Source organism: Leuresthes tenuis, unplaced genomic scaffold (genome assembly GCF_036924035.1).
Source record: "Leuresthes tenuis unplaced genomic scaffold, fLeuTen1.0.hap1 SCAF_11, whole genome shotgun sequence".
In the NCBI taxonomy this organism is placed as follows: Eukaryota; Metazoa; Chordata; class Actinopteri; order Atheriniformes; family Atherinopsidae; genus Leuresthes; species Leuresthes tenuis.
In genome coordinates, this window is record NW_027325365.1 from 10,267,058 (window position 1) to 10,289,934 (window position 22,877).

General features: G+C 40.5%; 1 protein-coding gene across 1 annotated transcript in view; it reads left to right on the forward strand.

Moving 5' to 3' along the window:
* The window catches only part of enox2 (ecto-NOX disulfide-thiol exchanger 2), a 107,362-nt gene that overhangs the window by 81,111 nt on the left and 3,374 nt on the right, over nt 1-22,877 (forward strand). Inside the window, exons 7-14 of the mRNA XM_072395370.1 lie at nt 1,043-1,255; nt 4,230-4,336; nt 7,979-8,093; nt 10,873-11,060; nt 13,046-13,186; nt 17,720-17,767; nt 18,451-18,556; nt 20,621-20,706. Coding sequence (XP_072251471.1) covers nt 1,043-1,255; nt 4,230-4,336; nt 7,979-8,093; nt 10,873-11,060; nt 13,046-13,186; nt 17,720-17,767; nt 18,451-18,556; nt 20,621-20,706 — 1,004 coding nt within the window. The remainder of the gene's footprint in view (nt 1-1,042; nt 1,256-4,229; nt 4,337-7,978; nt 8,094-10,872; nt 11,061-13,045; nt 13,187-17,719; nt 17,768-18,450; nt 18,557-20,620; nt 20,707-22,877) is intronic.

Sequence of the window (22,877 nt, forward strand, 5' to 3'; positions counted from 1 at the left end):
CTCAAACAAACTCTGGGAATCTCTTCTCAAAAGATGCGACACTAGGCTGTTAACACCATGTATCAGTTCACCCTAACCTCAGCACACGCTCCATTCTTATCTTGTCCGTCCACCTCTCTGCTCGTTCTTTTCCATTTTCTCTTCTTAGCACTCCTTCTCTCTCCTCTGAGCTTTCTGGCTGAATAAACTTGTTTCACTAATGAGCAGTGGCACTTTCAGGTCTCAGTCACAGTTGCCTGATAACAACATGGCTGTGACTTTCTGCCTCTCTACCATCTGCATGCGTCTTTTTCAGCACTCCCCTCCCTGGCCTTGGTAAAAAGAACTGAAACTGTTTGTTTTTTTTGCCAAAAGATTTTTTTTTTCTGATCACTTTGGGCTGCTGTTGTGTAAATCCCGGCTATTCGCAGCAGATTGTAGTTTACTTTCCCCTGAATGTTTACCCGGAGGGGAAAGCAGGTCTGGATATTTTTACTGCAGGTTGTATTACTGCACTTCAAACTCAGTTCCACTCTGTCTTGAAAGACCTCTTGTAAATGGGTTTCATACCCTTTTTTGTCATCCAGTTGCCATTTCAGGTTTGACAGTTGACATATTTAAAATCTTTTTTTTTCTTTTCATTTACATTAATACCAACGAGCTGTCCTTGGGTAATTTTTCATCTTTTCAGTGTCACCTTGCTCACTCTAACCTTCTTTTTTTTTTCTTCTTTTATTGTCTACACTTCGAGACACGATGAGATAAAACGGTACATTGAGACTCTATATATTTAGTTATCCTAAGTGCTGCTGTAAAAGGCATTTGGCCTTATGTTGTTTATTGTACTTAGCTGTATGTCATATGAAATATCTGTCATCCACCACAAAAAAAGAGCCCACAGCATAGCTTCATGTGTTATGCATGAAAGGAAATCTTTTTCTCATGTTTTTTCTGTTCTTGTTGCATAAACTAGCACTCGTTGGAGTGATCGGGAACCGTGTATTTTTGCTTACCTGTATAGAGCCTGACTCTTTCTTTCACTGTGTTCCCACCTCTGTGCCAGACGACGGCAAATTTGCAGAAGCAGTGCGTGTGCTCTTGACCTGGCTGGAACGAGGCGAAGTTAACCGCAGGAACGCCAACAACTTCTACTCCATGATCCAGTCCTCCAACAGCCACATCCGCCGGCTGATGACCGAGAAGAGCCAGCACGAGAAGGAGATGGAGGAGGCCAAAGAGAAGTTCAAGACTGCTCTGGCTGGCATACTGGCTCAATGTGAGTCTCAACCGTCACACTCACTACAGGACTTTGCTGTTTGATGCAATATACAGTGCATTGTCTGTAGGTAAAGTGTTGTTTTAGGACGATGCAGCATCAGTTCTCCCTGTTGTGCACTGCATGCGCAGGTCAAGAGAAGGGTGAGAAAATATGAGTCAAGTCTTTTCTTTGCTCTAATTTTGGGTCAGTGTTTCATTGTAGTTTATGGCTAAACAAAGACCAAATCCAAATTGGCCTCTCATGTGCCTGGAGTATTGACATCCGGTGAAAAGTAAGTATGGTCACAGTCTAATGTGGGGATAGTGTGCACCCTTCTGTAAATATGTCCTGACTGCACCTTCACATTGTGGATATAAAGTTCATTGAGTTAAGTTGAGTCACACAAGCCACCGTGTCTCGATGTAAATTTTCGATGGGATCGCTTCATGGTAGGTTGAATTTCTTTCCTAGTTGTTCAAATGTCCCTCTTGACCATCAAAGTCATTAATGTTGCTTTTAAGTTATAAAATGTGTTAAAAATCGGAGGCATACGTTGGCATTCATGACAGAGAAGATGACTGGAGTGTGATATTGTTAAGGTTGCCATCAAATAAAAGCTGTAAGTAGCCAAGCAGTGGAGACCAAACGTGTAGTAAATGCATGCAAAGTTAATTCAAGCTTCTGAAGAGCCAAAGGCAAAAAAAACTGCACTCCTGCAGCACCCACTTTTGACAGCTTTAGCTCTACAGATGCTTGTTTACTCCACAGCCCGCGGCACTCTATCTCCACATGTCGCAGCACATACATGTTAAATAAAATGTAAACCTCCTCGAGGACGTCTTCAGTTGTTCTCTCATACATTGTTTATTTGGTAAATAATATAGTCAAAGATCTTGAGGCTGGGAGTGTGTGTAAGCCACAATGTCCTTGTATTAGTCTTTTTCAGTTAAGTCATTCCTGTTTATTTTGAGTGTGTTTCTGGTCCTTTTCATTCGAACTCAGAACCCGTCTCCTGTGGGGAGGTTTTACAGGTTTGTCCTGACAACAGCTCCCTGTCCATAAAAAGTAGAGTTTCTTTATTTTCTTATTTGCTGTCTTGATAAATCTGCCTGTGATTGAATTCTTCATTTCATAGGACGAGTTCACATACGTACTGAAGAAAACATTTGCACTTTATATTATGTGGTGTCTTGTACTGCATCAGGGTTTTTTTACAATATGTTCCCAAGTCCTAAGATATTGACAACTAAGTCTTGTTTATAACTCACCACAGTGAAATGCAATGAATTTAATTAGTTGAGCTCAAAGCATTAAAAAAAAAAAAACACATTTCCAGAAATGTTGTTCCTTTCCTAAAGATAGTCCACAGAGTGCTCTGTGAGGAGTTTCAGTTTAAGCTGCTTTCTGCTGTATTGAAAAACAAGTTACATAAATATAGTTGCATATGAATGCACAGGCCTCTGTACCCGTGCATCTCTTCTTTGCTTTCATCATTGATCTGTTCATCAAATTACAGGGTGCTGGGAAGATACTATTGATCTCTGAACTGTCCTGTCTCTCAGACACACACATATACACACTCAGCTGGCAATCTTATTGACTTCTGAAATACACAGACCACCCATACATTTCTCCATGACCACTCACAACAGGGTAAGTAGGTAGCTGACAGAGGAATGACTCAGTTAATATACTGTAACTAAGATCAATAGGATCAGTGTCTTGTATTAATCAGACACTTTGACCCAAATAAGCTCATTCAGTTGAGTCAAGGTAACTGATGTAGCTAAAGCTGAGCTAAAGGTTTAAGTAGCAGTGCTTGAAGCACACTTTCCTTCTCTGCACAGGGAAAAGTAATCAGGAACACTATATTACTGCAGTAAGATGGTGTCCTTGGGTAAGGTTCTTAAGAGCCCACCTCTGCAGTGGATCTGCACTGTGGTCAGACTCAGAAAAGGTTATTTTTGGCACTTGGCACTTGGCGAGCAAATCTGATATATCTCACTTGCAGGGAGAAGGGAGGAAGAGCAAAATCAAGCATATGCAGATAGTTTGCTGTATATCGTGTTATATTTGATAAGAATGATGCCTAACAACAAAGCCACTGTGCTTCAGTGTTGTTACACTTTGTTTGAATTTATAGAAGCTTTTCAAAGTGCTTTTGAAAAACAATTTGATTGCTTGACAGTCAAGGTAGAAATCACTCTACATATATGGTGTGAGCTTAATATTGATTGCTTGGGACAGGTGGACTTTCTATTTGTGAGGAATGACAGGATAAGAAGCCTGAAAGCTTCGGTTTTGAGCTGTCCGATGCTATGAACATTTACCAGTTATAAACCTTTCTTACTGTGTGATAATAATGTGACAAAAAATTCTGTTAAAATATTGATATTATTGATATCTGTACACATCTGTATCTGTACACATATTTTTCTGTAGGGAGTATAATTTATGTAGTAGTTGTCAAGACATTTGTATGTGATAGGGCTGGCCAGAGGGACAATGACACAATCATTCACATATGTGCACCAGAGCGCCACAATGCATAATCGGTTTAATAGACATTATGTTTCAGTATGCGGTGGGTCGACTAAGCTGCTACTGTGGCTGTTCAGAGTCAGCACTGGCTGACATGTTGTTGTTAACAGACAACAAAGCTATGTTCTGCATGAATCTAGTGTGTTATAATGTATGTCTGCTGGATCAAAGTATGAATTATTGATGTATTGAAATGTGGGAACTACTTGATCAACCGTGCTCAAAATGATGCATTAGCATCAGCCGGTAAGTAAAACATACTCACGCACGCACAAACGCAAACATAGACACACACACACACACACACACACACACACACACACACACAGAGTTCTTTACACGTCTAGTTGACTCCACTTTTTCACTCCTCTGCTCCCTCCCAACTGCCCTCTGTCTTTCTCTGTCTCTGTCTCTGGATGGTCTCTGGTCCTTCCCTGCATCCCCGCCTCAGTTGAACAGATTGTGTCTGTATTCCAAGCTGCTTCCAAACAAAAGGCATGGGACCATTTCTCCAAAGCTCAGCGCAAGAACCTGGACATGTGGCGCAAACAAGCAGAGGTTGGTACACTTTGATTTCATTCTGATGTTCACACGAGTTATGGTTAGACTTTGTCCCATTTTGTTTCCTATCTGTCTATTTGTAAAGAACTTTTGATTGACAGTTCTTGTATTCTAAATATTTCTATTACACATCAGAGTAAAAAAAAAGAAAAAAAAGAAATAATCGCAATGAGATATGAATGAATCAGAAGACCATGGTTGTAGTAAGTACCTTGACTGTAACAAGGCTACAGAACAGATGCCTGCTCAGTGCAGCCAGAGTGAGATCCGGATACAGAAAGAGGTCCAAACCCCTGCCCCTCCTTCTCCTATTCTTCCTCCACCCCTGTCCTCTTCCATGGAGGAATACGAGCAGCTGGGTGAGTGTGTTTACAGCTCTTAAGATGTCCCGGACACAGGTAAATCTGTTAAAGCCCCAGGGGGGGGGGCCCATGCACGAGGGAATTTTGAGATTTGAGTAAAAAAAAAATACAAAAATGACAGAAGAACATCTTGAGACCCGAGAGCAGATGCATTTTCAAATATAACAGCGTTTTTTTTCATCCACCGTCTACTCACCATTTTCCTCCTCTGCCAAATGGAACATTAATTGGCATGATGATGCGTTGTGTGTAATGGAGGGTCTGGGGTGTGTTGCTGTCCTGGGTCTAATGGACCATTTATGATCATATCTTGATTGGTAAGTTTCTTTGAAAAACAACCCATTTATGTGCAATTTAGCATCTTGTTAAAACATGCACATGATAGTAGCAGAATCTGACGCAGCAGAAGCAGCATCATCATCTTGTACAAAAGCCTCTCTTTATAAGGTAGGTGTCGAAAATTAAAAGTGTTATTCAAGATTTCCAGAAGAATTATCAAAATAACCAACCTGAAACTTTTACACATCCACAGCAGCAGCTGCTAGAAATATATGTTTATAATGGCTTATGTGAAGGTCTTTTAACACACAATTGTTGAGTAAGTAGGAAGATGGATGACGTATGTTTACATGCAAATGCTTGAGTACATGCTTGCTTGTTGTGACATTGGTTAAAAAAAAAAACCTGGAGCCTCCTCAGAGATGTACTTACTGAGGAATCACTGTCTTGCGTGTGTATATTGTTGCAGGAAGTTTTAAAAAATTGTGACTCATCTATTTAGATGGATGCCCTGCAACTGAAAATGTCCTTTAAATACCAAAATAAACACTCAAAACAGCCTGTTTTTCTTTTCTTCCACCTGTTAGCACACTTTAGCTGAAAGAATAGGCAGTGTGTGTGTGTGTGTGTGTGTGTGTGCGTCTCAGAAAGAGACGGCCTGATTATGTGTGATTACTTTTAGATTTTGAGTTCAGCAATGACCTGTCACTCTTCTGTTTAAATTACATTAAGGTGCAATGAATGTCATAGCTAATAAAATGTTGGGTATAAAGCCTCTCTAAAGTGGCTCAGCTTGGTTCAAGAAACTAAAATAATGTTTAAATTACTGTTTGTATGTCACTCGGAGGGAAGAGCACAGAGATGTTTGTCGGCATTTGACTAGACAGAATTCTTTAGAAACACAGCCCTTATTTGCTTTGGGATGGTTTGAAGCCAAATATTCATTCCTATTTGTTTGTTTTTCAGCACTTTATGACAAACTTCTTCATGCCTCACAAGGCACTTGCATTTCTTCACCAGCTATTTTACTTCTGCCCTCTGTCATTTATTGTTGAGTGCACTCAGCCTGTCTGAGCCGAGAGGCGCTGCCTTTGGTTATATATGAGGAGGCAATAAGAGCTGTGAGATGCAACCATACATTCTGTGTGAAGGTCAGAGAACAATAATAATGGGCTTTAAGTGTCAAAAAGGCTGCAGGGAGCTGCTGGGGTGGGTGCCATGTTGTTTAGTTCAGCAGAAATGATTTTTTTTCTTTGCAAATCAAGAGCATGGTTTAATGCTCCGGATACAAAAAATATGGCTTCATGCTGGTCTGTTTCCACATTGATCACACAGACCGGCCTTAGAGGCTGCAGTGCTGGCAGCCTCCGGCCAGTGTAGAGTATAGTGAGTAAATTCAGTTGTTTGGGACTTATTTATCATCAGATAGTCTCTGAGTTACCCTCTCAGTCATGTTGTGTACTCAGTGCGGAGGTGAAATATGAAGGAGCAGGCAGTGGTGGGAAGGAGCTCCAGAGCAGAATCAGACAACAGCTGCTTCCTTTATTCAGAGTTTTTTTTATGTGGTGTGTGTGCTCCAAGCATACCAATTGGTTTAGTTTCTTCATGTGCATGTGTGTGTAGAGTATCTGTTTGACCTCTGCCATGGGCTCTGTCTGATAGCGTCAGCTGACAGATGGTTGTAAGTTTATTTTCTCTTTGGCGACTCAAAGTATCCTCATCCCTTTCGAGGGCTGTTTTTCTTTATTTCTCATTTATTTTTCAGACTCTCGCGTCTCTCTTGTTTGAAATCACATTGCAGTATACATCCGAGATAGTCACAACTGGGAATCAAGGCTGTATGCTGTATAAAACACCTGTGCAAACCCAGAGTATCACACACACAACAGTGTACTTGAACACACCCGCAAGCAGAATAATTTTTTTCAATCATATTCCTCTGAACTCTGAAGCCTGTACTGCCACCATCCCTGTAGAATTTGTGTGATTTCCTCTCATATACGTTTTTGAACATTCATCCATGTAAAATTACAGTTGCAAGATGTTAGAGGTTTTTATTAGATATGATGCTTTTTCAAAACCATCCATAACCCTCGACTCTTCTTTTTGAGCCATTCCTTGGTGGATTTGGCCGTGTGCTGAAAGTTATTTTCCCTTTGAAAAGCCCACTTACAGTTCTACTGTCGGAGAAAGATGGCCTCATATTTTCTTCAAGCACTTCTTGATGTGATACAGACTTCGTAGTCGAATCAATGTCAGCGAGCTGCATTGTCTCTGATGCAGGAAAGTCATCACATCTCCATCCCCATGCTTATAGCTTGTTTAAGGTTTTTCTGAAATGATGCTGTTGGCCTGGAAAGCAAAGGATGTTTCATGACATGTCATTTTCAAACCTTTGCTAAATTCAGTTATATTTTTTTTCTGAAGTTCTCTTTAGATTTTGGCATGATGACACCACACTCACACACAAGGTTTTAAATAAGTCAGACTTCACCTGTTTCTCCCAAATGAGGCTGGAATCACTGTTAACACCTTGTTAAATATGTATAGCATATAGGGTAAGATAAATGTTTGGGTTTTGACAGATGTTTCTGTCTGCAAAATGATCATAGTGACTGCAGTCATATTCTCAAACGTTGCACATCTGTGTTTATTGCCCAATAAGTACAGTGTTTTTGCTCCTGTATTTTACTAAGAATATTAAAAAACACTCGGGTCTTACCATATTTGTACTACTGCATATGCAGCGTTACTTACCAGAGGAGGAACAGAGCCCTACTTCTGAGATATCTAATCTTTTCTCATCTACATTTCCTTTGTTCTATGCTGACGTGTTCAAAGTAATCCTCACAGCTCGTGCTTAGCTTTAACTTTAAAAGAGGTTGCTTAACACATCATTGTACCCTTTCTAGTTCAGCACCTGCTTGAAAGCGTATTTTGCCCATGAGTCTTCACCCACCCTGCTCTTTTTTTGTTTGTTTGTGTGTGTGTTTTCCAGGAGATCAGAAATATGCATAACGAGCAGCTGATGGGCATCAGACGAGAGGAAGAGATGGAGATGTCTGATGATGATATGGAGGACACTCCTGACACCAAGGACTCTGAGGACTCCGGTATGTATCTGCATGCGCAGATCAACACTTCTGTCATCTTGACAGCACATAAACTGATCGAAATCGCCAGAGGATAAACACACTGATTGTTAAATAACTGAGGGAGATGGCTGTGTTTGACTGAAATGACAGTGATCCCCCTCAAGCAACCCACAACCATCTCACAGCTCCGCATGAATAAAAAAACATGTTCTTAGTACATCAAAATGCCGACTCCATGCACACTTTTCTGAGGTAATCTTGAACTTGAATGCTGAATGTCATTCACCTCAGTGAATATGTACTTGGAGTGTGTATGTGGAGGCAGCTCTCCACACCTGCCAGCTGCCATCTGATTTCAGATCGGGGTACAACTTAAGTGCCATAATCTTCTGTTTTTCCCACAAAGGACTCTCTTTGTGTTTGCTGAAGCAACAAAAACTAACAGTGGCGCTTGTCTCTCAACACCCATAACAATAACCCGTGAGTCTAGAATAGTCACCAGGGCAACATGGAGAAACGACAAACCACCACATGTAAGGTCATCTGTCACACTGTGCTCTGTGCCTCTCCACGTGTTATTCTTTCCTCATGCTCTCCCTCTTCCTCCCTTTTAATCAGTCTGATCTCTGCCATTTGCTAATTTGACAGCATCTCTAATTAGCATGCAAATGTATGTAAATGCAGTAGTCAGCTCAACCCCTTCTCATTTGCAACCTTGCTATTTAGCTATCAGTAATTAGTGCTGCTGTCAAAGACCTGTCATTCCGCTCGATGCAGCAGGATTTCCTGAGGTGACGGGTGTTAATGTGACACATCTTGGTATTTTGTTAACAGACCGAGCGTTACACCCCCTTTACTCACTAACCTTTTAGAAAAGGTGCATGTTTACACATCAACCATCCCAGCTAAAAACACCTGTGCTATTACTGCAGCCTGTTAAAAAAGAGTGAATCAATGCTTTGGGTCTGAGTCATGTGCAGAATAAGAAGCTAAAGGCCTGCTCTTCTGCGTGACTGTATGCCTGAAGGTGTGTGCGTACATTCAGGCTCACGGATGACTGCAGGTCGATAGCGCCGCCTGTTATGTAACAGAATCTGGCCAAGCAGTTGACATCTCCTCACACCAAACTGATGAGGCTCTCCGATCAATACCCTTCTCACCCCAAACCTTAATTTTGCTTGGAGGGAAGTACACACAGATTCGCTGTGGACACACACACACTCACCCAGCAAGAGTTCATTAATACTGCCAATGGTCCTTCATGATAGACTGCAGGCAGCACTCATGAACACCTACGCATAACCTAACAAGACACGTTTTCACGCACACACACACTCGCACAGGATAGGGCTTATCTCCTCTTCAGTCAGCGTATTTCTTTTTTTCTCCAAGAGCTTCTTCTCGAGCCTTGCAGGAGGGGTGCAGCTTGATAATAGCAGACATCTCTGGAGCTGAGCAGGTCTTATGTTATAGTAATGCCTCCCTCTGTCTAGTCCTTCTGCTCAGTGTGTCGGGTCAAACGTCCAGCAGAGAGCTATTGGATGGGACACTTTGGGATTATCAAAGCTTTCAGTCATTGTTGATATGCTCTCGGTTTTTAATCTTCAGACACGGAGCGGATATAGACACGGTATTCGCAACTCTTGATGTGAGATTGTGGACACCAATAAAACTGTTGTGGGATTCAGCTCCTTTTCTTTTTTTTTTAAATGATTGATCCAAAAGCATTATTACAGGTCTTTGCTTGAGGTTTTCTTCGAGCTCCTCTCACAGCTGTGATTGCAGTCGTGGGGTTGTTCGCCTGTGTTACCAGGCAACTGTCAATACATATATGAAGTGTAAGGAGCTATAGGTTTCGAGTGATGCATTCCCTCTTTCCCTCTTACTTAACATGAAACACAAGGTTATCCAACGTGATCTGAATAACACGTGTTCCAGTGTTGATATTTCTGTCCGATATCAAGCAAGTTAGAACTACCAGTTATGTTTATTTTAACAGTATTAATGTGAAATCAAATGTTGAGTCATTTTTATACTTTGCGGATAGCTACCCATGTGTCTCAGAAACGCTCAGAATTCTTAGCTATTTATTGTGTGTTTTGTTGATGAAGCTTTAGGTGATGTTGTCAGTTTTCTCAGCACCCTAATTTTCACACATCATCAAATTTAACAGTTCCCTCTTTGACTTCATAAATTTTCCCACAAGCCTGTACCTGTGACTTTTTCTATAAAAGAATCCGACGTTTTCTAATGTACATGTCAATCTTCTGCGCTGGTGATTCAGCTCAAAAGCTGATCCAAGTCGAGGAAGTGCTCCAGCTGTGAGTTGCATTGCATTTAGTTTGTGGGGGGGGGTGAATCAAGTAATTTAAAAGGACGTGAAGTTTTCTGGGGCTTCAATGTCATCTTGTTTATAAATAAACTAAAAATAAATATAGATCTTCTTCTGACACACTCTGTCCTCTGGGAACAGGCAGAGCTGTTTTTATTACCGCACATCTATCAAATGGCAGTGTGTCATTCTGCGTTTCAGGATGTAGAGTTGTAAAATATCACCTCACTCTTTTTGCCTGCTTTCACCCAAGTGAATGAGAAACGTGGCCACAAATGTTATCATCTAATTTAACAGCCTTTCAATTGTGTTTTGTTAAAATAGATAATTTACTACAATAGAGCCAGGTCAGTGAAAAATACAGAAAAACAGTATTAGAAGCTATTTATTAATGCTGTAATCCAATTGAGTGGCTATCCACACTAACCAGCATATTTCACATTATTCTGTGTTGAACATATGTAGGTGTTTCTCAAGCAGAAGCCTTAAAGGAGGAGAATGACTCCCTGCGCTGCCAGCTGGACGCCTACAGGAACGAGGTGGAGCTGCTCAAACAGGAACAAGGCAAGAACCAACCAATCAGAAGCGAGGAGGACAGCACTCACTCACAGCAGCTCAGCTTCCTGCAGCAGGCTCTCCAAGGCATGCAGAAGGTAGTGCTTCATATATACACAAACATGTACAAGCATACGAATACAACCTTCCAGTCATCTTCCCAACTCTGAGCCCAGTCTCCTGTCCGTTTGCACAAGGTTCTTTCATAAAAGCAAGGTCGTTAACCCGCAGAATTTTCCATGCGAGCTGAAAACCATAACCATCATTTATTCATGACCTAGTGCGCTGAAAGAAAACTAAGTGCTATCTGGGAAATGAGCAGAAAAGTGCACTATCTGGAGCTACTGTGAATGACATAAAAAAAAGAAATAATTCCAGATTTTACAGGCTATAGAAAAGTCTGTTCACCATTGTAATGACTTCCAGTTGTGTGCTGTGATTTAAAAAGCAAACAGATAAAATCACTGAAATAATTTCAGATCATTTATTCAAAGACGGATAATGAAAAATATTGGATTTTCTTTTTTCTTTCTTTGACAAAGTGCTCTAAATCTCAAAGTTTGCTTCAGAATGCCATTGTAGAGCTTATTCAATCTTTAATTTTCAGATCAAAGCAATCAGAGTGGTTGGTGTAACCTTTAAAAAAATCCATAAGATACAACACGGGTAGAAGAATGAATTTTTAAGAATGTTTGCAATCGAACAACCTTAAACAAGGTTGGTCGACAAAGGATTAGGCAGGCTGGTGAGAAAATGAACAAAGAGATCACAAAATTCTTTCCGATTATCTATCGATGAAAGATTGTCAGGATGCAGATATGATAAGAAATCACCATCATAAAAGAAAATAATTGAATGTAACTCCAGATTATAAATGAAACATTAAAAGATTAATGAGGAAACGTTTTGTCTCTATACTACTTATTTGTGCAATAAGGCACATATATGTGTGGGTTTTTTTTTTTTTAAACCACAGTGTTTTAGTTTTAAAACACTAATTGAGAAAATATTCCCATCACAAGATCCTGTTTTATAGCTTTAAATCAAATCACTGGTTCATGGAAAGAAATTTGTGATGAACACAAATCCTTTCAAGTTGTTTTCAAACATTCCCTTCGAACACATTAAACTGAAATTTGATCCAAAGCTGCAGTTGTGTTCCCACATAAACTGCGGTGGCATAACTCTATAGGTCAAGGATACTCAGTCTTAAATTTCCAGAATACATCCGCTTGTTTCTGGTGAGTCGTAAACCCTCGAATTTACCTTTGAGATACTAAAGAAGTACCAAATTGACTCTGACATTTGTCAGGTGTCCTCACTCAGCTACCTCTCTCAGGTAATGGAAATTATGATTGAGTCATGTTTAGAGGAAGAGAATCCATTAAGGCCCTGCTGTTCATTTCCGCTTTCAGAGAGTAATTACCTTTCCAACTTACGTTTCTCATGGTGTGTTTATGAAAAGATTAGGTGAATGGATTAAATGAACTGAAAGACACTGAAATTGGATACCCCCCCCCCCGCCAGCGTCCACATGTTGTGGAGCGACAGTCACTTACATTTGCAGTAAAACATTATCAGCGTGTACTGACAGCCTGTTAATGCTCTCATCGGTGATAGCTAAAGAAGTGCTCACCGTCTGCCGGTGAAGTGAAAAAAAACCACAGGAGGCGAATCTTTTGATCTGCGTTCAATAGATAACTTCAGTGGATAAATTGGAGATAAATATAGTAGTTGGCTCTCAACGCTTCACGATGTGCGTTTTTTTTCAAGCTGCAATCAAAAACAGCCGTGAAACCCAGATAATTGTTACTATTTTCATCATGTTTGTCCCCCATAATGTGTGCAAATTGAAATTTTCTTACTATTTACAAGCAAAGGATGAGGCACATTGCTTCTTTAGGACACGCACAGGAGAATAAATAAGAAAACTGAAAACGGTAGTATTTTTGTTTGTTTGTTTGTTTGTTGTGCTTTTGGGTCATGCTAAATGATAATGAAACAAATGGCTGATTGTTCTTCTGGCTTTCAGAGCAGTTTAAGTGCGATGTTAAGCTTAATGTTTTCACTTATGTTTGTACAGCAACTGTTAAAAATGAGGGAAGAACTGAAGCAGCGGGAGGCTGAACTGGAGAAGAGTTTGGAGGACAAACAGCAGCTGAAGACACAAGTACAGAACCTGAAGGAAGGCCTCCAGAAACTGCAGAACACACATATGGTGCAGGTCAGTGTGACATAAAAACACTTCACTGGGTTTCTGAGGAGCAGAGATTGTGTAAAGACGGCATGTTTACTCCGTTTAATAGCAGAGCTCATCTCAGGGTTATTGTCTTTGAAAGAGAACAATCTAATCTGCACTTTCATGAGAAATAAATTAGTTCAAGACGTTCGAGAAGATTTAACGCTTGAAAAGAATTAAAGGAATAAATCATCGCTGAACAAATAGGGCAGAATGGGAATAGTTTAATGTGGTTTTCTGTTTGAGAAAATGTCTCAATAATTTGAACTTGTTTAAAGGCTTTTTTTTTTTAAAGCTCATTGGGTATCCCAAAATAGCATCTGAGGATGTGTCTGCCGAACATCCAAACAAGAAAGAAATGAGAACAGCGAGATGGTTTCTGCAGTCATTCAGCACTCTGCTGTTCTCAATTTTATTTTCCTGCTCAGAGCATTTTCAATTCCTTTTCAACTCGCAGTATATTCACAGACTCATTTATAATATTGTTCCAAAAAAAGTTCATATTGCGACTTGCAAGTTATAATTGTCCCGCTGATGTGATCGTTTGATTTCTGTTACTTTACAGTAACAAGCCCCTTAAAAAAAAACATTTATTTTGAACCACTAGCAGTGGTTTTGTTTTCATTGTCACGTGTTTAAAAGTTAATGCATTGCTACAAACATCCTTTGTGTCTTCCAATTAAGAGGACTATGAATTGGAAATCCTACACTATACCACTGACTGGGATCAGAGTTTTTTTTGTCTAAGAAAATCAAAGGTTTATTAAAATCATTTTGAACATAGCATATACTTACATACCCTAGTTTATACCTGTTGCTTAACTCGTCTGTGTGAAGGAAAGCAGACGGGAGCTGAGAAAACTTGATTTGAATGTGACTGGAGGCGGTCAGGCTTGAGCTGTGAGTTTGACTCATTTCTGAAGAAAATAAATCACTCAGGAAGTTGAGCTGTCACCTAGCACCACCTATTACTGTTAACTCAGAAAAAAGTCAGATCTAACATTCGGCCAGAGTTCTACGTTCACCCTTCAGCTGATACAACAAAATGTAACACTCTGCTTCACCAGTTTGGTTGTTCAGTATCTAAATACCAGGTTAAATATTCAGCAAGTTTAAGCATCTTTCCCTAATAAGACCTCTCTACCTCCTGAAAAGATCCATGCTGACAAAAAAAAAGGCAAAACCATTATAATTAGCATTTAGGTTTTTTGCCCCGTGTTGGGAAAATGTACAAGAGTTTTACCGCTCTTCCAGGATGTCGACTCCTCCGAGCTGCACGCCACCACACTGAGACACATAGGGCTCATCCGTTGTCTTCTTAACAAGAAACAAAGCAGGCCTAGTTTGAGTGCAATCAAATTGGTTCTTTACTTTTCTCCAGCTGAGATTTTACTCGACATCGACCACCGCTTCACCGTTCCTGAACAATTTGTTCCTTTCAGGATAGGAATCGCACAAAGCAGCAGTTTAGTTGTCAAGTTGACTGATCAGTAAATGATCAGCATGACGGGGAGACACTACCTGTTGAAGATGTTTCACTAATGGTAAAAACTCGTGCTCTCTCAGAGTTGTTATACAAGACCAAACCATCAGTTATAACCCCTCTTGCTACATTATTCATTTGCTTAATGTGTGGCTCATGTTGATTTAATTTTTTTCATCTAATGCTGATTAATACCCAGCTATTTGACCACAGTTGTACACAGCAAGTTGTACATTAACAATTTCAAGTTTCAAGGGTCATTTTTCTCTGTTAGCCATGTCGTGTTTGCTCATTTTTCATGGGTTGTCCCATATCCCGAGTGTTGAGGTGTTTGTTTGTTAATGCACCCTGTGGCTCAGTATAATGAGAGGAATGGTTGTCATTAAAATGAGCCTCAGTTTTATCACCTCTGAAACTGGATAAAAAATACAAAGTAAAGGCCCTCACACCACATGGGGGAGTCTGTTTGCTCTGAGATCATTGATGGTTTCATAGAACACAGAGCTGAATTAGCAGTGTGTTAACAGATCCTTCCTTCAGTGGGACACTTGTCAATATTTTGTTAATGGTGATTAGTTTGATTAGAAATGTGTCCCCACATCTATGAGCTTGAGGGAATATGCTAATTATATTCTTGTATGCGGCCAAACATGAATCATGAGAGACAGTCTCATTACAGGGAGAAAGAGAAATCAATTTTAGGTTGTGGGTTTCTCTGAAGATTAGCAGTCTTTGTGGGATGATTTGTCAAGTTGAAGAGATTTCTTCATGGCATCAATTCTCCTTCATTGGTTCAAATCACTGTTCCTGCTGTCACCTAGATGTCACCACACATTACTTCTCTGTTTAAGTGCAGGTCATTGAAGACATTAACCTTTTTTTTATTATTATATTCTTATGATCACAACAAATGTCCTTATCATTTTTGTCACATTAGTGCTGCACCAGAGAGTCACTTTTTTATGTGACTGATCTCTTGAGAGTTTTTCTGTTTAAAGGTGTAGTCCTCTGACTTAATGTGGCTTTTCTATAAAGTCAGGGAGGGGGGGGCAGATTGACACATTCAATGATTAAGCTGCCAAAATGTTCTGAGTTGTAGTCTCTAATACAAGAAAATTTTCATGAACCCTTCCTGTCTTTTTAACTGAAATCCCCAAACTTACACATGAAACCCTGAATAAAAACTCCAGTAAAAGCAATGACATCAACTTGAATCTAGTCCTATACTGTGTGAATAAGCGTAAGAACCACAGAGGACATTACATGGCTGCTTTTTACAAGCGAAAGGTGCTGGTATCCGACCAGATGTTGGATGGCCAAACAGCTCCCTGCCCCACAACTTTGTCCGACGTAAAAGTACCCGGTCAATAAGTTCTGTCTTACATCAAAAAGGTAATCCTTACACATGGAGCGTATTAAACACTGAAAAAGCCTTTGGGGAGCGATTGTCCCAAAGTGTTTGCTGTGATCCCAGCATCCCAGACAACTGCTGTGAATGGCTATAAACACTTTGGCAATTAAAGCAGATCCTGCATACTGCTTCATGTGGACATGCACCTTATTCTGTGAGTATTCCTAAAGTATTCCTTTTTTCAATTGAGTTCTGTGGAAATTTAATCAAAATCTCAAAGCATTGATTTGCAAATCTTTTAAAGCCTGCGTTTTATGTAAGACAGTAAAAAAACAACAAGAATTTAAATGCGAGTGTTAAAACTTATTATGTTATTATGGGCTAAAGAGAAACAACTAAATATAAAGTAAAATTCTGTGATTTCTTCATTTGGGGTTGGTGACAGTAAAAGATTCAGAGGATCTGCTGCAACTCTCAGTATTGAATTGAATGTTTGATTGAATGAAGTGATCTTTGGCCCTCAGACAGCCCTGCAATTAAAAACAGACACAACTTTGCTGCTGAAATCACTTCATGGACTCAGGAGCTATGGTTACAGCTCGACATGGCCATTTAATTCAGCCACAGACCTTGTGACGGTATACATGCACAGGAGTGAAATTGAGTTGCCAGGTGAAGCATGTCTAATGCTGTGGACCGTGAGAAAACATTTGTGACGTTCTACCACTTCTGACTTCCTCTGACGAAGATCATTGTACATGTAAGCGCAGCTGAATTCACTGTGGAGACCTTGCCTTTAAGTTACTTGAATGGTGAGTTTTTCAGATGATGTTTCAGTTATGAATTCAGTGTAAACGTGCTTTCTGTAACCAATGTATATCTAAAGATATATCCAGCACCCAATTTAAAAAATAAGTAGGATTGACAAAACATTCAACTTTTAAAATCTACAACATCTGCTCATGCACGAGGACTTTTAAAGTCAGTTAAGTGTCCATCCAGACCCTGTGCTGCCAGCTGTATGCAGCCCAAATATTTATAACTGCATGACTGAGCCTGCCAACTGCACATGTGACTGGATTGATCTTTATTTAGGAAAAAAAAGAAACAGAAGAGCTCTTATATCTATGCATTGGAGGGTTTGGCACAGCTGACTCAAAAGGCAGTACATATGTATTGGACCGCAGCCGCAGAATCGCATTTTAATGTGCCGGCAAAAGGAAAACAAAACAAAATATCTTTTTGGAAGTAGTTAATTGATGTGAAACAGGAGAGATGAGGAAGATCTCACATCTGACAAGCAGCAGCCAGTGATTATTTTCCCTTTTTGCTTGATAAATGATTGCGACTCTTAATCAGTCAGTTTATTTGCTGGAAACAAATTTTCGGTTGATTGTTGAACTTGTTGATCATTAGAGCAAAGATATTGTGAAAAATCAGGACACAAACTATTACATATTTAATCGGGGAATTGTTTATGCCAGTTTGGCTCAAAATTAGTTGATTGTGTCCATAAAGAGTTCAGGGTTTTGCTTGTTTAGTTTTAGTTTTTTCAAAATCAGCTCATTTCTGGACTTCATTTGCATGATAAACAATGTTTGCATTTCCTTTCTTTTGCATATGTAGATGTGCTGCAGTTATTGTTCTTCTTTGTAATTCCTCATATTTTTCTCGTGTGCCACAGCTGGAGCAGGATGACAGAGGCAGCGAGGAAAGCGTCAATCAAGCTGGCGTAAGTGGAAAAACTTTGAGTCTCTCTCATTCATTCAGATACTTTTTCTGTCAAATCGCTCTCCTCGCTCTTTCTTCCTCTTCTTCCTCTTCTTCTTCTTCTTCTTCGTCTTCTCCTGACTCTTCTCTCCGACTTCTTCCAGTGACATGACAGATCATTACAGGCCAAACTGGTTCACTGTAACTGCAGCTGTTGTTGAATAATTCACCCAGACGTAACTGGTCTCAGAAATAAAGGAGTCACACATGAGCATATGTCTGCTCTCCCACTCACTGACGCACACTTACAGAGTGTTATGGAGAGATTAAAAACTGAAAAAGGCCACCAGGCATCCCACACCGGGCGTAGAAACGGAATGTGTACGACAATAGATAGACAAAAAGTTTTGTCACCTGTCAGAGATCTATAACAAATGGCTTAATCATATACCTTCCAAGTCTCTTCGCCTCTGCCTCCATTTGTTCTCTTTAAATTCCTCTGCTGTTTGTGTCATTGTGAGTGTTTCTGACATGCTTCGCTCTATCAGAAATATAGCTGCTGGCGAATAAATGGCCTCATTACCCTTATTGTCTCTCCGGATTGATGTGTTGGTGTGGTGTGCATCAGCATAAATTAAGTTTATTTACATGAGCGACGAGTGGCAGATTTATTCGTGGTGACTTTCTGTGTGTGCGTGTTTTTAGGAAGCTACGATGTCAACGGTGGTGTCCTGCAGTCAGGAGAAGGAAGGCCCCACCGAGAAGAATCCCCCCAGTCCCGTCCACTCTGAGAGGGAAGCTCTGCTAGTTGGTAAGCTGACGTCTGTCTGTTGCTCTGCTGAAGCCGTTTCTTAAGCGTCTTCACCAATGAACCGCTTAGTTGTAGTGGACGTTACTGTGCCAAATGAATAGTTTAAAGGCCCTTTAAAGTGTTCAACATTTTGTTGTGACGCAGTATGAAACCGTTCTCTGAACAGGAGTGTTTTTCTGAAGGTGTGTTCAGAGTTTGTCACATCACAGTCAAACATGAATGATTAAAGCAATCCCCAATTATCTAAAACTATCATGTTTCAACATCATGCTTTGTGCTCTGCTCTGAGTGAACCTCCGTAAACAGGGCTGAGTTTGTTTTAGCAGAACCAAACTGCTCTCATGTGAAATCACGACTGCAGACATAACACACTGTGCAACTCACACTCATATGGCAAATGTTAGCCAAGACAGCAGCACAGCATAAGGACAGTAGTCGGGGGGGGGCAGAGAGTCGCTCCTGTACGAGGAGCAGTCACAGCACTGTATCTGAATCCATTCTATGATGAGTCTGAAAATAGAAGTATCCACATGAATTATCATCATTAAATAGAACATTTCTGGGCATTTACATATATTAGGTTTTCCTGTTTTGGATTAAAAACAAGGCAGAGGCCGTTGAAAATGCCTTCGAAATGGCTTTTTTGTTTTGATCATGTTATTTCAGACTGGTTTGGGGAAAGAAGATGTAAAACCTTGTAAAACCAACATGAAAATAAAACGAGCACCTTTGAAAGCGTCTGTGCTTAAAGAGAAAGGCAGAATCTTCCTGACTGAATTTGCCTGCCTGGTTCTTTCTTAGACTTTTTGGTATATTTGTAATCTCAGTGCAGGTTATGATACATACGGAGATACCTGTGCAAGCTTTAGGGTGATCCCCTGTCATTATCCACGGTGTTGCCCATTTACACTCATGTTTGCATGAGGACTATCTTAGCACAGTATGTTGTAGTCTGCTGAAAAAAGATGTCTGGATGCAGCCTCCCCTGCATGCATTTAAGGGTCTCAGGTGGATCCTGCATTAGGTACTGTGTTTTGAAGGGGAACTCTGTCAAATCCGGTTCATCAAGACCTTTATTATTGCAGATTATAATGAGTTTGCATGTTTTAACAAACGGTTAAACATCTGTGTGTTGTGGACAGGAAACCTGGTGTCAGGAAGCGTACCTGCATGGTGTTTTGGTTTGATTCGTGGCTGCAGGTGCTGCACTTGATGGGTGGTTGAGTCTGCAGACTCATTAGTTGTTTTCCTCAAAGGAGGAAATGATGTGTGAAACAGCTGGAGTTTCTGTTGATTTCTGAAAATAATCGTGATCCTTTTTCATCTTTTATTGTAAAAAAAATGGAACAGTCGTGAATCTGTAGGTGCGTGTTGCTACAGCAAAGCGCCTGTTTTCAGTTGGAGAGCATATTCATTGGCTTTTTAAAACAAATAAACATGGACAGAAAAGCCTTTCCAGTGGGCGAAGTCAGGCAAATAAATCACAGTGAGATTTTGACTTGTTGTTCTATCCGGATGCACCATTAGACTCCCATTCAGCGGAGCAGCTCCAGACTGGCTTGTTGTTTGTGCTCAACTATTGATTGACCTCCTGCAGGTGACAAAAATGAAGTCTTGGAATAGCATTTTCCTCTTAAATCCTCAAGTGACTGTTATATTTTTGCTCTGCGGAAAGCTTTGTGGCTTTAAGTGTGTGTGCGTTTGTTTCAAATGTTGCTCTATAGGTGGTTAGTAAGCATAGATGGAGGATTACCTCTCTCCTCGTCCCTTCTATGAGCTGATAGCAGATGGTTTGTTTGAGCTTGGGGAGAAAGGCTTTGATAAGCGACAACAGCATCAAAGCTGTCATTGAACACTCCTTCTAATCTGGAGTCACAACAAGCGGATTCTTAACAGTGATGGGACTTAGGGAGAAGTCTCTTGAAGCTGGTGTTAAGCCAGAGGAAATATGAAGGAGCTGGGTAAACTAGTGTTGTGAACATCCTTTGGTAATCCTGTTTTCTAAGTGTGTGAAACAGGAGGAATGTGGCATGGCTCTGTGTTAACATCTTTGTTCTTCCTCAGGGATTATTTCAACCTTCCTGCACGTCCATCCATTTGGTGCCAGCATCGAGTACATCTGTTCCTACCTGCAACGTTTGGACACCAAGGTAACACACTCCCAAGAGTCAAAGCTTCCACTGTGGAACCGAGCTGGCTCTCGGTACCACTCTAGAGTACATCCACCTATGTAGAGTGCTGTGCTTCCCTATAGAGCTGAAATACAGTATGGGCTTGTTGCATGTCAGAGTCCTGCTGCGCACTGAAACTCCCTACTGCTTTTTACCGATCTTTCCAAAGAGATGGACGGATTTGGTAGAAGTGCTCAGAAGCAAAAGCACTGTAAAGGATGCTTTTACATTTTGACATTTTGACAACAAATAAACACACCTGCTCTCCTGGCGAGATACGTCAGGAGATTGATAGCACTTCTGTCTGTGCGTCACGAATAGAGGTACTTGAAGATGTAATTTAACTCAGTTCAGCATTAAGACTGTAATCAGTCGGAAAAGCAAGCCGTGGTTTGTCCAACTGTTAAATCTGCCTTACTGCACCTCTGAAGCTCACTAACTCTTTCATACACCTTTAATGTTTCACACATTAAAAAAAAAACTAAATCATCTGAAGCTTGTTGCACATAGTGACATATCAATAAGCCTGCCGATATTTTCAAAATATATGTTTCATCATAAGATCATATTTGTCAAAAGAGAACATTATGTTTTCAGAAAATAATATCCATATCTGTTATTTAACATATTTTTAGTATTTAAACAAAGGTTCTGAACAGAAGTCACAGTGATTTGGTCAAAAATGTGCCCCCCCCATTGTCTCCAATAACCTCAATAATAAAACCTCCTCGTGTCGTGACAAGACAGATCTGGTACTAAAAAACTGCCGTCTCACATGTCAGCTAAGGAAGACCTACATTATTAAATCTAGTTCTGGAGCTCTGACGCTCTTGTATGCGCACATATGGTTCATGTTCCAGCCACTTCCAAGATACACGTGGTCGTGTGTCATCGTGTTGGAACTCAACACCCTTAATCTAACCACAGAGCTGTATATATTAAGGTTTCACTGCTCTCCATAAAATGAATATATGAGCATGAATATCATGTGATACAGGGACCGGCGCATCAGTCTGGTTGTTTTTGTTCTGTTTGTGGAACATCATTAGGGCTCATGCCATCCGTCCTCCAGCTGAGAGCGCAGGACCAGTGTATGAATGGTGCACTCAGAGCCCATAACCACACAAATGGCCCCTCAAACCAGCTTCACACCGACAGCCTGAACAGCAGCAGCCTGTGCGTTTTCAACTTCTTCTGCACAATCATATTTATGGCCATGAACCATGGAATGCAGTTGATTCGACTCAAAAAGTGAAAGCACAGCCCTAACTTGAAACCAGTCACGGGTGAATAATTGGTCTGAAAATTAAATAAAATAAATAATCATAAGAGAGTAATTTAATATCTGTCGCATGTTGCCTTCTAAAACTACAGTGGAAGTTGTGTTATTACCGATATGAGGTCAACGTGATGACCAACTAATGTTTTAGCTGGGGATTTTGTCGTGACACTTACCCCACGTGTGAAAAATCAGTCATTTTGAGATGTGTTTGTCATGCAGATGGTGAATATGCTCTAATCTGTTGACATGGGAGCCATAATGAGAATCATGATGTTTGGCACATGCAACACACACCATTAATTCTCCATTCCAGTCACAGCTGCCTTGCCACATGAGCAGCGACAATTTGTGATGTCGAGTAAAACCTGTTTCTGGTGATGCTGGTGAAGCAGTCACCTTTGTTTTTGTTTTTTTTATAAACCGCAGTCATAGCGGGCTGATCATGCCCCAGTAACACTGGCGCTGCGGACACGCAGGCCAGCTTCAAGCAGACCACCGGCTCAGATCAGCTGTGACATTTTCCAGACATGGATTTAATTTTGTAGTGGTTTTTATTGACATGGATCACAGACTCTTCGTGGTCAAAAAGTTTGTCAACTGACTTGAGGAGTGCGAACAGCTCAGCTGGAGGCAAAGTCGTGATTGTCAAGTCAGTGAAGCATTTCGCTGATTTTTCTGTAATCCAAAGTTAAGTAGGTGAAACCACTGGTATTTAAAATGTTCTCCTGCATTTTACAGCTCTGTGTCCAACTGTATCTGCCTGGTTTGTTTGATTTCTCCTAATTGCAGGAGAAACCAACACCCTTCAATGTGTTATTTGAAGCCAAACATCCACTTCAGTGCTCAGGCACTGTCTGGTGTTGTACAG